A 14,138-nucleotide genomic window follows, 5' to 3' on the forward strand; every position below is an offset into this window, starting at 1 on the left:
TTAACTTTTAATTGTCAAATGCGCGAATGGTATTTGACAGTAATTACCATAACAAGAACACATGCTGGGAAAGGTTTAGCCAAGGTTATGAAAAAAGCAGGGATGTGTCAATTTCATTTCAATTTCAAATTCTGTTAAAGTCTGCTTTTTTTATATACTAAAAATATATATATATATTCTTTTGTTTATTTTTTTTTTTTAATATAAAATAAACACGTTAATCCTACACTAAGAGATTCACGTTTCAAACAGTGTTAAGTGTTTTCACAAATACAGTTGACTCAATTCTAGTATAAGGTCCACGACTCTTTTTTTTAAGCATATATATATATATATATATATATATATATATATATATATATATATATATAATATATATATATATATATATATAGAGAGAGAGAGAGAGAGAGAGAGAGAGAGAGAGAGAGAGAGAGAGAGAGAAGGGCAGCGAGAGAGAGATATTACATAAAGAAATCCTGATTTAAACCAGTCAGTGTTTTATTTTTTTCTCTTATCGCACCACTAGACATGAGACGCACAGTTTGGAAGGGCCAATGCAGTCATCGTGACAAAATGCTCCACATCCCTTGCACATGATCATGGCTTTCAGCCGGCAGAAACAGTTTGAAGGAGAATCCTCTACGCCGGAGCCTTCTGTGAAAGCCTGCATTGGTGTTCTTTCCCCATGGCTAACATGGTCTAAGGTACAGCTGGCAGGAACTGTTGTGACAGTCACTGAAAAAGACATGACACTTCCGGCACTGCTTGATACTGGGCTGTAGCCTGGAGAGTTCCCAGGTGCCTTGGAACTGTGATTCAGAGCATGTGATGCAGACACATTGATTTTACCACCATAAAAATGTCCAACCTCTGATCTATGGTTTTCATAAAACTTCCTCTGGTGGCAAATAGATTCTTGATGCTGATGGTTTCCTGCAGAAACTGGCATTTGATAATGTTCTGAGTTACCCTGCGGGTGATTGCCAGTTTCACTGTGAGCTATGCTAGACTTGGACACTTGGTCAATTTCTTTGGCTAAGGCCACAGCATTGTTGTTGGCTGACAGGGCTGAGCCCTCCTTCCTGTCTGGTAACTGATCTATCAAGGCAGACTCAATCTTAACCCTGTGATTGTAACTGACATCAAGCAATGCATCAGGTTGCATGTTACTTGGGCTTACTCTATTTCTTTCCACATCCAGCGGCACCTGCAGCTCTTTCTTGATAGCTGAAAGTTCAGACTGGCCTGCTGCCAAATCATTGGATGTTTCAAATGCGTGTTGCTTTTCATTTTCTCTCTCAAATGCATGTTGCTCTTCATTTTCCCCAGGAATCATATCACCTTCTTTGAATTCCTTCTTCAAGGCGGAAAAGGGGACATTCATTCCCAGCCGGTTCTCTGTGTTGACCAGTTGAGCCCGTTTGTAGCTCTCAGATCCTCTCCCATAAGTTGAAATGTTGAGAAGGTAATGACCTGACATGGCGGGCTTGGAGGTTCTTTTCCGGCCCATGAAACCCAATGTAAATTTTTGACTGTTGGAATTTTCTTCTATTGGGAGGCCAAAGTGGCAGAACCCCTGCTGTGACGGATGTGACACTGGCATAAAATGTTGACCCTGGGCCCTCTTAATGAGCGTCTGCAGTATCTGTTGCTGTGTGGTCTTATTGAGCGTTTCTCTTTGTTGTTGGGCAAGGTCCACCCTACCCATCATCACCTGGCTTGGCCACAAATGTCTTTGTGAGTTGACCGCTTTTCCATAGAGTTCTGGGTAGGCTCTAGATTGATGCTCACTGTTTGCCACAGACACCACCACTGTGGTAGCGTTGGACACTTTCCCTTTATCACCTGAGGCCACGATAAGTGGTTTCACTTCATTTCTGGTTAGGGTTTTTGGAAGTATCTTCTCAAGGGGGACTTCTTTTCCTTGCAGAAGCTGGGTGACTAGCGGGTTGTTTGCAGGGATGGAAGAGCTAGTCTTGGTTACAGGCCTGTCTGCAGGGTGGATCCCTGGCATCTTTTGGCTTGATGCTGTGGAGAGAATACTGCTTGAAGTCTCAAGAGTTACTGCAGTGCTAGAATGCAGAAACATAGTAGGCATGCTAGAGACCAAGACTCTGGCAGGGGGCTTCATCGTGGCGACAACTGAGGCTGACGGCTGTTGTACTAACGGAGATGCATATGTTTCCTTAGACAAATCAACACCTTTTTCTGTAATTATTGTTTTTTCAGTTTTGTCAGTGTCATTCTCACTGTCATCAGTAACTGGATCTGTTGATGACTGCATTGGTGGCTGAGTTACATCTAGAGCAGAAGCTGCTGATTTTGATTGCTCTTTAAAAGTGAAACTGGATGCTCCGCCAGACTTTGATGATTGCGATGAAGTTGATAATGGACTAGCTGTGTTTTTTGTGCTGGAGTTCCCTATTGGAGATGTGTTGGCTGGTGGGGACCCTGAAGACAACGAGTTGGAGGCCGTACTGGTATAGCAGGCTCTGGCCTCTGGTGTGGCGGTTTGCTGTAATTGTGTTCTCGAATCACAGCCATTGAAGGATAAACTCTTGGCTTGGGCCTCTGGACTGGCAGGAAGAATCCCTCCTGCAGCTCCCCTTCCTCCAGCTCTTCCCAGTTCTGCTGTAATTCCCCTTGTATCCAGCTCACTGACTGTATCTCCTGGGCCACAGGCCCCTCCAGGGCTAACTCCTCCCCCTGGCCCAGGGCCCGGCACGGAACCCCCTGAAGATGAAACTGTGGCTGCAGCTGCTGCTGCAGCAGCAGCAGCTGCCCGCTGGGCCCTGGCAAACTGGGCTTTAGCCTTGATGTCGGCCAAGGTACGTGCCCCTGTACGCCCAGGACTGGTGATAGGGGATGTGAATGGGGCCCTGGGAGAGACCTGATCAGCAGGGGTTGCCACTGGCAAGATCCTTGAGACAGGAATCTAAAAAAAGAGAAAAATATATTTTACATTTTAGATTTATAACAATTAACACCCAACTGTACACAAAATGTACACATAGTAATATCTAAGGGATACAGGTAAGTATATAAAACATCAAATCAACTATTGCTTACCTTTAGAGGTGGGACCTTTGGCTCTGGAGTGCTTTCCCTGCTGTTATGAGGGCTTTTGGAAGGGGTCCGAAATAGCTGCTGCTCTGACACTCGGGGCCTCTTCTCAGGGCTTGACAGCACCTCCTCCTGCTGACTAGGGGACTTTCTTTTCAGTCCTGCCTGGGCGACTTCCATTTGCTCTGCTTCCGCCATCTTCCTGGGTCTATCACCCTCTTGCTTGTCCACTGGTGTCGTGGTCACTTCCATTTTGTCGAGACTGGGCATTTTAGTGGTCTGTGGAGACACCTTTAATTTGGACCCACCCTGTTCCTGTGATTCTCTTGTCAGGATTTCTTCCTCAGTTGCTTCTTCCTTGGTTTTGACATTAACTGCTCCTGAAACCACCTTTGCTTCATCCACAACGGGCTTCTCGACTACAGTGCTTTCTGGAGTCTTTTCAGGGCTTGCTTTGGCCTGTGACCTCTCTGTTTTCAGTGTTTTATTTCTGGGCAGTGTCTTTAAAATTTCTAATGTTCCACAGGCTTTCTTGTCCTCTTTCTTAATTTCAGAGGCAGATTTTTTGTCTATTTTAACCTTGAGTTCCTTCTTGAGCTCGGCCTTCACCTCTGTCTTCACTGCAGGCGCCTGTCCGAGGGCTAAAGGAGTGGGCTGATGTATGGTGGCTTCTGGGACATTAGTGGCTACTGTCAGCATTTTTGATTCTTCCAAGCTCAGACCAGAACTGAAAATAAATAAATTAAAACAAGTAAGAAAAATGGCAGATGTCATTCAAAGCCAATGTGGTTCATTGGATAATTATGAAAAATGGTAGAGTGGGCTAGATGGAAAATATGAGCACATATGTTCATCTACAAGTAAAGTATTGCTGCTACTTTGCCAACAATTTTCAGTGTTGCTTTATGTATAAAATAAAGCTGTTATGTTTAACACTCAATTTTGCTTGGTGGTGGCAACACTTTAAAATGTTATATATCTGCAGATTAATACTAGAACACTACTCTAATCACGGTGCTTTAAAAAATAAATGTGAAAAGTCTGTTCCAGTTGTGTTTTTGTATATTGCCAAACTAAGGATCAACATCACTTTTCTAATATTTCTATCTACTGCGTATGTATCTCTTCTAATCGTGCTAACCAAACTAAAAATCAAAGACTAAAACAGCATTAAATCCATTGCTGACTGGTTGTTTATTCTTTCTGAAGTACAGTAAAGGCTGTTCTTCCATTTCATTTTATTGTAACTCATCGATCATAATAGTTAAATTGGGCAAATATGTACAAATAAGTGAATTACTTACTTCTATAATGGAAATTCATCAACAAAAAAATGGAATTACTTACATCCTAAAAAAGCATCATGAAACATTTAATCAGCAACAGACATTTTTATGAACAATATAGACCCCAAAACTAGAACAGCTTTATAGCTCTGTTTACTATTTGACACACATCCGTAATTGCTTGCTATAACCTGCAATTGTATTTGGTAACTATTACTCCCTATATATACTCATGATTAAATATGTATTCCACCATCAAGATGATGGTTTGAGGAGCACAGCAACCAAAAGGGCAATGCATTTTAAAACATGCTGTGCTGACAAAATAAGAACACCGATTCAGCTTGTAAAGACTGTGCCTTGCACTCAGGCATTCTGCAGCCATTTTAACAGGTGAATGCTCAGCATCTTGTTTTTGTTCGAAGAAGACATTAAACTGTAATATTTACTAAAGCCACCCTGGAATCCTCACGTGGAAACAAAACTGATGGAAGTCAAATCTCATGTGTACAAATATAGTATAATGGATTTAGAGCCAATATTTTGTGAGGTCTGTCATGTTAAATAAATTATTTTATTAAGTATCACCTACTAAACAGCAGTAAATTCCCAAGTTTAAATAAGGCTATTGTGGGATGTTTTACATTCACCACGTCACTTCTGTGACTGAAATCAAATCTATAATGATGAGAATGACATGATCCTGTTGAATTATAAAGAACTGATTTTGGAAACTAGAAGTGTATCAAATTAAAAACAGGCAAATAATATATATATATATATATATATATATATATATATATATATATATATATATATATATATATATATATATATATATATATATCAGTTAAGTTTGCTCCTCCAGAGCAAACAAACTGCTAGAAAGACATATTAAATCTAAACCCAATTCCAGAATCAATGCTACTTCTAAAGAATGCACAGAACCTAAATAGAAAATCTGTTCTTACTGGGGGTGTGGAAGCATATTCATCTTCTTGAGTCAATCTGCTCCTTCTCACATACCAACCTAAGGACTGCTGATCCTGCCCTGCGCCAACAGCTTGTACAGCCAAGATTGGCCACAGAATAACCAATCTCTTGCCACCCACCTTACTTAGTTTTTCTTTTCCGGATCTGTTTCAATGTTCTGTATAGATGAGGTTGGAATGTGCATGTAATGCAGCTCTGCTGTTTAGATCAGAACTAGTTTGTCTCTATTATTGGAGTCAACTCCATGCTTACTGTTCTATATGTAGCATTTTCTATATGTAGACTATGGTAAAAAAAACAAAACAAAAAAAACATTTTCATAATTACATTAAAGAATACGTATATTATATATATATATATATATATATATATATATATATATGATATTATATATATATTATAATATATAACGTTATGAATACTTAGGGACAATTATTTATTTTTTCGAAATGATATATAATATTGTTTATTAAATTTGCTTTCTGATATGAAACAAATAGTCTTTATCCTGTTAATATCTAGTATAGCTTACTGCTGGCCATAGTAGCTCTCAAAAAAATCTTCCTTCCACAGCTCCACCTTCTTTTCTTTCTCTATCTCCTGTCGTATTCTCAGTCGCATCTCTGGTGTGAACTCTCCTGGGTGAAAGGAAATGAAAAAGAAAAGCAAGTGGTAACTGCCAGTTATCTCTCCTGAGTTCAAATACATTCCAGGAGGAGGTTTGTTGGACTTGGTAAGAGGCTCGTTTTGTGGTTAAGAAGTTGCTAGCACCTCTTTGAATGTCTTCTTGCTTGCTGACTGACTGTCTCCTAAGGATGTGCAGATACTCAGACAAACTGAGTAATTCCTTTGAACATGTTTTCTATACAAATTTAGTACAGATGAGCTGTAAAAGCTGCTTGGGAGGGTTGCTTTCTGCGGGGGGCAATTCTTACTGCAGTAAAACATGTCACAAAACTAGCAAAAGACGCTGATTTGTTGCATACATGTGGTCTTTCCTTAGTCCTACTTTGAGCACTAATTTCACTGACTGAATTATCTACCAGTGGGTATACTATAATAAATAAGATGAGACGACTTCATTTCTATGTCTCAATTTAATAGTTTGCTACTTCTACACTATGAGTTCGCTTGTCTAATCAAGGTTCATTACTGGCGCCTGTGCTTTTAAAGCAGGATTTATTGGCCTTCGAATGCATGTTTGCTACTTTTTAGTGTGTGGGTCAATTATCAAGAAAATCAGAGAAAAAAAACAACAAAAAACCAGACTACATTACTTTCAGCCCTCATTAGTTCTGTTAGTTACCGTTGTCCTGTATTGCTAATACTTTTACCTCTGCTTATTAGTGGTTGCGAAATGTACATACCTTTATTGAAAATGTGTATCAAATCATGTTTATAAAGTAAATACTAATTATATTTCTAAAAATAAAACAGCACTCTTCTTTTATTAATTCTTTGGTAATACATTTCAAATAAACAACAAATTAAAAAAATATTATTATTATTATTATTATTATTATTTCTACAACATAAAGGAATTGGAACCTGTAATTCAGTTTCCAACCATTTTAACACCTGTAATTCCATTTATTAGAACTTAAGAAAGCTTACAAACCAGAGAAGGCCATTCGGCCCATCTTGCTTGTTTGGTTGTTTGTAGCTTATTGATCCCAGAATCTCATGAACTTCTTGAAGGATCCCAGGGTGTCAGTTTCAACAACATTACTGGGGAGTTGGTTCCAGACCCTTACAATTCTCTGTGTAAAAAAGTGCCTCCTGTTTTCTGCTCTGAATACCCCTTTATCTAATCTCCATTTGTGACACCTGGTTCTTGTTTCTTTTTTCAGGTCGATAAAGTCCCTTGGGTCGACACTGTCAATACCTTTTAGAATTTTGAATGCTTGAATCAGATCTCTGTATAGTCTTCTTTGTTCAAGACTGAATAGCTTCTTTAAGCCTGTATGCAAATAACATGCCTTTTAACACAGCGGCTTCTGGTGCTGTCCCACCATAAGCTACTATAGACATCAGTAATCAAATAGACATACTTTTATAGATGAATACTACAGTACAATAAGATAAGAACTTGATACTGACCCTCTGATAATCTTTCCTTCCAGGATTGAGCTGCAGATGTAAAGAATTCATTATTCAAGGCCGAGCTGCTCAACTTCATCAATCCATCAGCACTCACCTAATAGAGGAAGAGCCAGTAGTGCAATCAAGTGAAAAATGGGGCATAAGTACAGTGACTAACATGCAAGGTTTAGGCTCTACATTACAGTCATGATGTGCTGTATTTTGTGATTCCTGAAAAAACTAAAACAAAAATGTTCTGCTATTTATTCTTCGTCTTTATTACTGATGAATCTTGGGTTGATTGTAAGATCCTTGTCTGCTTTTTATAAAATGCTTACTCATGAGCTTCACCAGTTACAATCTTTTAATAGAGTAAATCAGGACACGCTGAGGTATTTTTTTCTACCCACTGATTGTGCAGTCATTCTGGGCTATTATTCAAGTACTATGTAATGAGAACATCATCTAAAGGTCATTCTCTATTAAGTTCTCAATTTTAAAAATGACTAGCCTCATTCTGGGATTTTATGTAGCCATCTCCAGTTCCACAATCTGCAGCCAAATTATTCAGATCACTGACTGTGTTTATGGTTTTAGTATCCAGAGGCATCCATAATAAAATAGACAGGCAACCCTCCTTCCCAGTTCACTTGTTTGAAACATAGCCCTTCTCCGGCTATGAAAGTCTTCCCCTTTAGCCTCCTGAAGTAGATCCAGTTCTGGTAAGGATTAATTCAGATATAGTACTGGGGCTAACCTCTGTAATGTCTCATGAACTGAACGTACACAATGGGTGTCTTCCTGAGAACTTCCATTGAGGTTTGTTGCTTTTGTTTCAGTTTTGGATTTTTATCATTTTTCCTTCTCCTTGTTTACCTAATTCTTCTTCTTCTTAACCCCATTTGTTCTCATATTACCTTAACAACTCTTTATAAAGCTTAAATTCATGTCAGTTTCAAAGATTTATTTTCTTAAGTCTTTTGTTATGAAAATATAGATTGATATTGATGAAACTGTGGTGTTCAATCAGGTTCACTGCATATTGTTTCCAGCACAATTTCATTGCCAATGGTCTCTCTAGCACTTAAGCGATGAGCTGACTATGGAGTATATTCATATTATAATAAAAAGGCATGTTTTTCTCACAGTAAACACCCTTTCACCATTTTCTTTCTCATTTCATATTTAGTTGATACAACAAATTATCCTAACGCATCCTCAGTTGAAAGTTTCTATTAGAATATAATCAATATATATTTCAGGCTCAACCTATAAAGGAGATGGTATTAAAGCACAGAACACGCTTCTTAGTTCAAACATTTTGCCCACAATGCTTTGCATACCTTATTCTCAAGTAGTGCTGTAATACCATTGAGGGTTTTCTTGTGCCAACATTATGAAATGTCACAGAATTTTATAGAATATATATATATATATATATATATATATATATATATATATATATTCTATTAGAAATATACATTTCATCAACAGCTTGGGCTTATAGACGATGATAGACCAGGCTCTACTGAAGTAAATGGATAGTCCTCGTAAAAACAGGTTGACTGCACAGTTAAGACAGACAAAACATTTTTAGTCCTCTAGAAACAGAAGAAGGTCTATTTTTGGAGAGGGGGAACACGCTTCAGGCCTTTTGGAAAACAGGAGAATTATAGGTAACCTTTCCATAGAAAGTTGAATCGCTCTACACGGTCCTCTTCCTCATCTTTTGACACCGGATTGGATTGCAGTCGTTTCTCTCACAAAGGCAGGTGTCTTTTTTGGGGGACAATTCGGAGGACACAGTCGATCCGGACCATCGACAAAGAAGAAATGTAGGAGGAAGAGAAAGAAACATCCAGCACAGACCACGGACACGCAGTCAGAGACATTGAATGTGGCTAACCTTTCTAGTAAGTCATTGTCAGATCTTCAATTGAGTGTATTAAGTAAAGGTTTATCTTTTGTTCCGTCTACCTCATGTCATGATTTTGATACAATTTAAAAAAGTATTTTTAGAAATTCAGGTTAAAGGAGTTTTAGAAATAATATCTTCTTCCCAAGGTTTGAGAACAAAATACACCGTTTAGACGTAGATCTACTTTTCTCCGTCCAAAAAATATAAATGCCTCAATAGAAACGTATTGTAGATTAGTAGAAAGAAATGTAACTTCCATTTTGAGCAAAAAAAAGACAATATAATATATTTAATAATTTGTTAAAAGGGGAGAAGGAAGAGATCATGGAATTAAAAAATGCATTAAAGTCTGCTGTGTGGAGAGCCCGCTTTAGAGTGTGCACATGCATATGGGGGAAAAAGGTATTGTGTGTAGCCTTTTGTAAAATAGGTATTTGTAAAAACTGTGTATTTTTGTTTGTTTTTGTGTTAACAGATAAACAGCTTAGCTATCATGTTTGTTAGTTAGGTTCCAGTGTGTTTTAGTTATTGCTCGAGTAGAGCTAGGTGTTTGTCTGTTTTGTTCATTACAACCATGCTGACTGCAAGTTTCTGTGTCGGGTTTAAAGGGGCAACGAACCGAGTTGTCCAAGCTCGGTATAGTTATATATATATATATATATATATATATATATATATATATATATATATATATATATATATATATATATACATAATTCAACATGTTGTGAAGATTGTTCTTAATGAGAGTAAGTATTAGTAACAATGTTGACTTGCTTTTGAAACAATGTAACAAGGCAGTCTGATTTAAATTTCCTCTGTCTGATGTGTTTGTTCACCTGTATCTAATGGATGTAAATGAATGGTCTATTTAAGACAAGCTTGTTGCAACATTCTCATATCCTTATTTTTTTGTAGATCAAAACGTTGATTTTACCTGATGGCATGGTGTTTTTAATTTAAATTAATACAAATTGTGGAACTTCATAAGTGTGCGGGCATTTTATCTTTTTCCTTGTTTAGTCCTCTATAGGGAAATGTAGCCTTTGGCTGAGGCGGTCGCCTTTTATCTGCAGCTTGCTTAAATCCTTAATGCTGACTTTTCTAAACGCTATGAATCAACCTATATTATTGTTTTACACCAGCTGCACAAAAGCATCCCTCAAAGGCAGATTGTGTTGACTTATCTTTAGACACAACAGAACGAAATGTCTTGCACTGTCTACAATAGAAATGAAGTCATTTTTGTATTGCACTGAACACCAGACTCAACTTGTTTAGTTTTACTGTACATTACAGAATCAATAGAATAATGAAATAGATATTCTGTGACGGGACTAACCTGCCTATCCACCTCTGGCAGAAGGCTCTGTAAGCACTGCTGGCACTCTGGGGGTAACACACAGAAAGTGTGCTTGTTTATCAAGGCCCGCAAGTTGGTGTTCACCAAGATGGAGTCTGGAGTTTCCACGTCAATCTCTGCACATTTTGAATGCTTCAGCTGCCCTAAAACAAACAGCAAATAAAAACCATACCCATATAAAAAGAAAAGTTGGTATGCAGAAGATGTTTTTCAAAGAGAAAGACTTGTGATAGAGGCCATTCAATGTGGGGTACAATCAATATTTGTTTGTTTTTTTTTCAATTGAAAACAAAGAGCAAGGTATGCCTGAAGGATAAAATGACATGTTGCATTTTTTTTTTTTAAGGTTTTCTGAAAAATATCCTGTTTATGAATGGTTTCTTGGTTTACTCTTACATAGTTTGTGTTCTTACCTTGTCTTAATAACTGCCTTGATCATTATTACTGGGTCACTCCACTGTATTTGTTAAAATACTATTTCAATATTTTTTAACAGCCCTACATGTAGACAAAGCCATTACTTCTCACTAGTCAATGTAGATGTACCACCAACATAGTACCAAAGGACCATACTAATTCCCGAATTCCCTGTGAATATTATGTTTTTAAGAAAGTAAACATCTTCATGGGCACCAGAATTTGCTTGAGCAAGAAATGAACACTGGCATTTCAAGCCTGATCTTGCATCAGAAGGATTGAGATTTGTATGAAATTTTGAAGATTTTATTGAAGCCTACAATACAGCATATATGCCATAAACATGCAAAAGGATGCACATTAAATATAGATGACAACAGATTTCGTGCTTGAGGAGAAAGCCCAGGTTCATTTATAAATCCCCTAAACTCACTTGCATTGAGTCTGTCAGATCTCTGAGATGTTTTCTTGCCAGCTGCTGAAGAGGACTGGTCTGTTTTCACAGAAGATGATGAGCTGGAGGTGGAGTTCGGAGGGCTGGACGATCGTTTGTCTGACTGTTTCACCTCCCACCCTGAGAATACACAAGAGAACACAACATATCTCTATAAAGATCAAGCTTCACAAATGTAACTGATAACTGTAAAAAAAAAAAAAAAAAAAAAAAAAAATATATATATATTATATATATATATATATATATATATATATATATATATATTCAAAATGTATGTTCTCCACACCACATGTATTTAATTTAGTTCCACAGTTCCAGGCTTCCTGAAGGTAGAGATAAGCAAACATATAAGAGAAGCTTTGAAATGAAATGATTTTATTTATTTATGAATTTTTTTTTAGCTGTGCCTTCTTTGTAGAAGGAATTGGCAATAGGATTGTCTTAGAACAGCTCAAAACCTAAGATAGGGTTAACAGTAATATCTGCAATAAGCTCTTTAATATTGATTCTTCCCCTTGGAAAGATTGTGTACAATGAACATGTTTTCGACCATGTTGTAAATACTGCTGAGTGTCTTTAGGATGGTTATTTTCAGATTTTTAGTCGTCAGGCTCTAATCCCCAGTTTAGCATGAGCTATGCATACTTCTCAATTCTGGTGGTTGGTTAATATCCTTCCACATTGTGCTGCACAACTGAACAACGTATTATTTAAATTGATATAAAAAAAGAGAAAATTACAGAAACTATTATTTACAACATGATTTTACTTTGTTTAACTGATGCAAGCTTTTTAAAATTACATAAAGATGGATTCCCTATCATAACAGTATGATGAATGGCAGAGCAGTATTTTTATTTTTTTTTGCAATTGATTGACTATTTCAATTGAGATGAATTTGTATGCATAATACACAGGCACAGTGGGAGCAATTAGTCACTTTAAGAAAAGTATCTAACTTGACATTCTGCAATGCAAAAAACATCAGACGTCAACATCAAATGGATGGCTGGAATTGCAGCATCAGTATGCTCCCCCAATTTCTCAATCACATTAAAAAAGCCAGTAATCATAGCATTTACAGCAGATTACTGGGACAAGAGTCAACTGTTTAGATTTCCATTTATGCATGGATCTTTTTAATATGAATATGCAATATCTCAGTACACTCATGTATTCTTGACTCTGCAGTAGTGGCTAAGAAACTGGAATTGCTTTTCAGCTTATTACATTACATCTAAGTGATTAGGACAGGTGTTAAAACAGTAATCCTTCACGCCAGAGACCAGTATCTTACTGATAACCTAAAGGTATATTCCCCAAGGAAAGCTGCCATACCTTTCCAGTTCAGTAGACAGCCATAGTGTTAAACAGCAGCTTTATGCACTGTAAACTGGCTTTTAAAATGCCAATATACTCCAGATAAAACAAAACTGGTATTTGCATCTACGCTTTTACATTATATCCATAAAGTCAAGTTTTTAAAGGCTGCTGTTTAATATTAATAAATTGTATTCTAAATGGAAAATATGTATTTTTGTAACAGGGATTCGAGACTTCTTGTGCACTCTTTGCTAAATGTGGACACAGAACGCCTCCCTACTCCAGCACAGGTAAATCACACTAGTGCTTGAAGAAGTCCTTAGAAATTACAAGCAGAACAAAAGACAAAATAAGACCATGTCCATAAAAAAAAAGATTGTGTTTTAAATACCAGTATTTCTGCCTGAATTCTTTACTGGCATTCAACCAAAATACTAACACAACAGCATCTGGAACAGATGCTAATATATGCATTCAATTCCTCAGTGGAAGATTAGAAGAAGACATTTATTTAAGGAAGCCCACTACAGTTGCTTCATAATAATCTTTTTCAGTACCCTTGAGAAACCCCCCATGCATTTACAGCCATGAGCCTTGGTTAATTAATTTCCAACATCCAGATGAAACTGCTTAGTGAGCAAAAAGAGGGTAAAAACCTTAGAATACAAATTTTGCTAAGCTCTCTTTTTGCAAGGAAAGTCACAAGGCTCTGGCAAATTCATCATGTGCATGTAACAGTGTTGTAATACAAAGCAAGGGCACAAAACCTTGCACCCAGATATCTGAGTTGCACCTACCGGTTTTGAAAGCCGTCTGGTCGCCCATGTCTTTCGTGGTGTTCAGAAGGAGTCGTGGGTTTGAGGAAGCAGCCACTGCTCCTTGTCTCCGCTGGTTCTTCTGCTGCTGCTGCTTCAGGGCCTACACGTGTGTGAGTGTAGAGGGGGGGAGGGGAAATATGTAAATTCTGCAGAACGCAGTATCAAACCAACTGAATTCTTGCAGCACCTGATGCCTGTGTAAGTGTTGCACTTAACGCAACAAAAGAATGCCTCTGTTTGAGTATCACACCTGTGCACAACATCTGAATAACAATGAAACACAGAATCTAAACTGTTAAAAAGATTGAAGGCAATGTAATCTTCTGCTTTCAATAACTTGAAATCATTTAATAATAAAATATATTTAAAAAAAACAAACAAACCAAAAAAAAAACAGATAATACTGAAATGTCCA

The 14,138-nt window shown here is 37.4% G+C and overlaps 1 protein-coding gene across 4 annotated transcripts in view; it reads right to left on the reverse strand.

Annotated features, from left to right (window-relative positions):
• Positions 1 to 415: 415 nt before the first annotated feature.
• The window catches only part of asxl2 (ASXL transcriptional regulator 2), a 78,632-nt gene continuing 64,909 nt past the window's right edge, over positions 416 to 14,138 (reverse strand). For all 4 annotated transcript variants that reach the window (XM_041249808.1, XM_041249807.1, XM_041249809.1 and 1 more), the window contains 7 exons: positions 13,703 to 13,823; positions 11,559 to 11,699; positions 10,688 to 10,851; positions 7,446 to 7,542; positions 5,878 to 5,983; positions 3,073 to 3,793; positions 416 to 2,938 (listed from right to left, as the gene is read on the reverse strand). In XM_041249808.1, the coding sequence (XP_041105742.1) occupies positions 515 to 2,938; positions 3,073 to 3,793; positions 5,878 to 5,983; positions 7,446 to 7,542; positions 10,688 to 10,851; positions 11,559 to 11,699; positions 13,703 to 13,823 (3,774 nt within the window). In that variant the 3' untranslated portion in view covers positions 416 to 514. The remainder of the gene's footprint in view (positions 2,939 to 3,072; positions 3,794 to 5,877; positions 5,984 to 7,445; positions 7,543 to 10,687; positions 10,852 to 11,558; positions 11,700 to 13,702; positions 13,824 to 14,138) is intronic.

Source organism: Polyodon spathula, chromosome 5, assembly GCF_017654505.1.
Source record: "Polyodon spathula isolate WHYD16114869_AA chromosome 5, ASM1765450v1, whole genome shotgun sequence".
Taxonomy (NCBI): Eukaryota; Metazoa; Chordata; class Actinopteri; order Acipenseriformes; family Polyodontidae; genus Polyodon; species Polyodon spathula.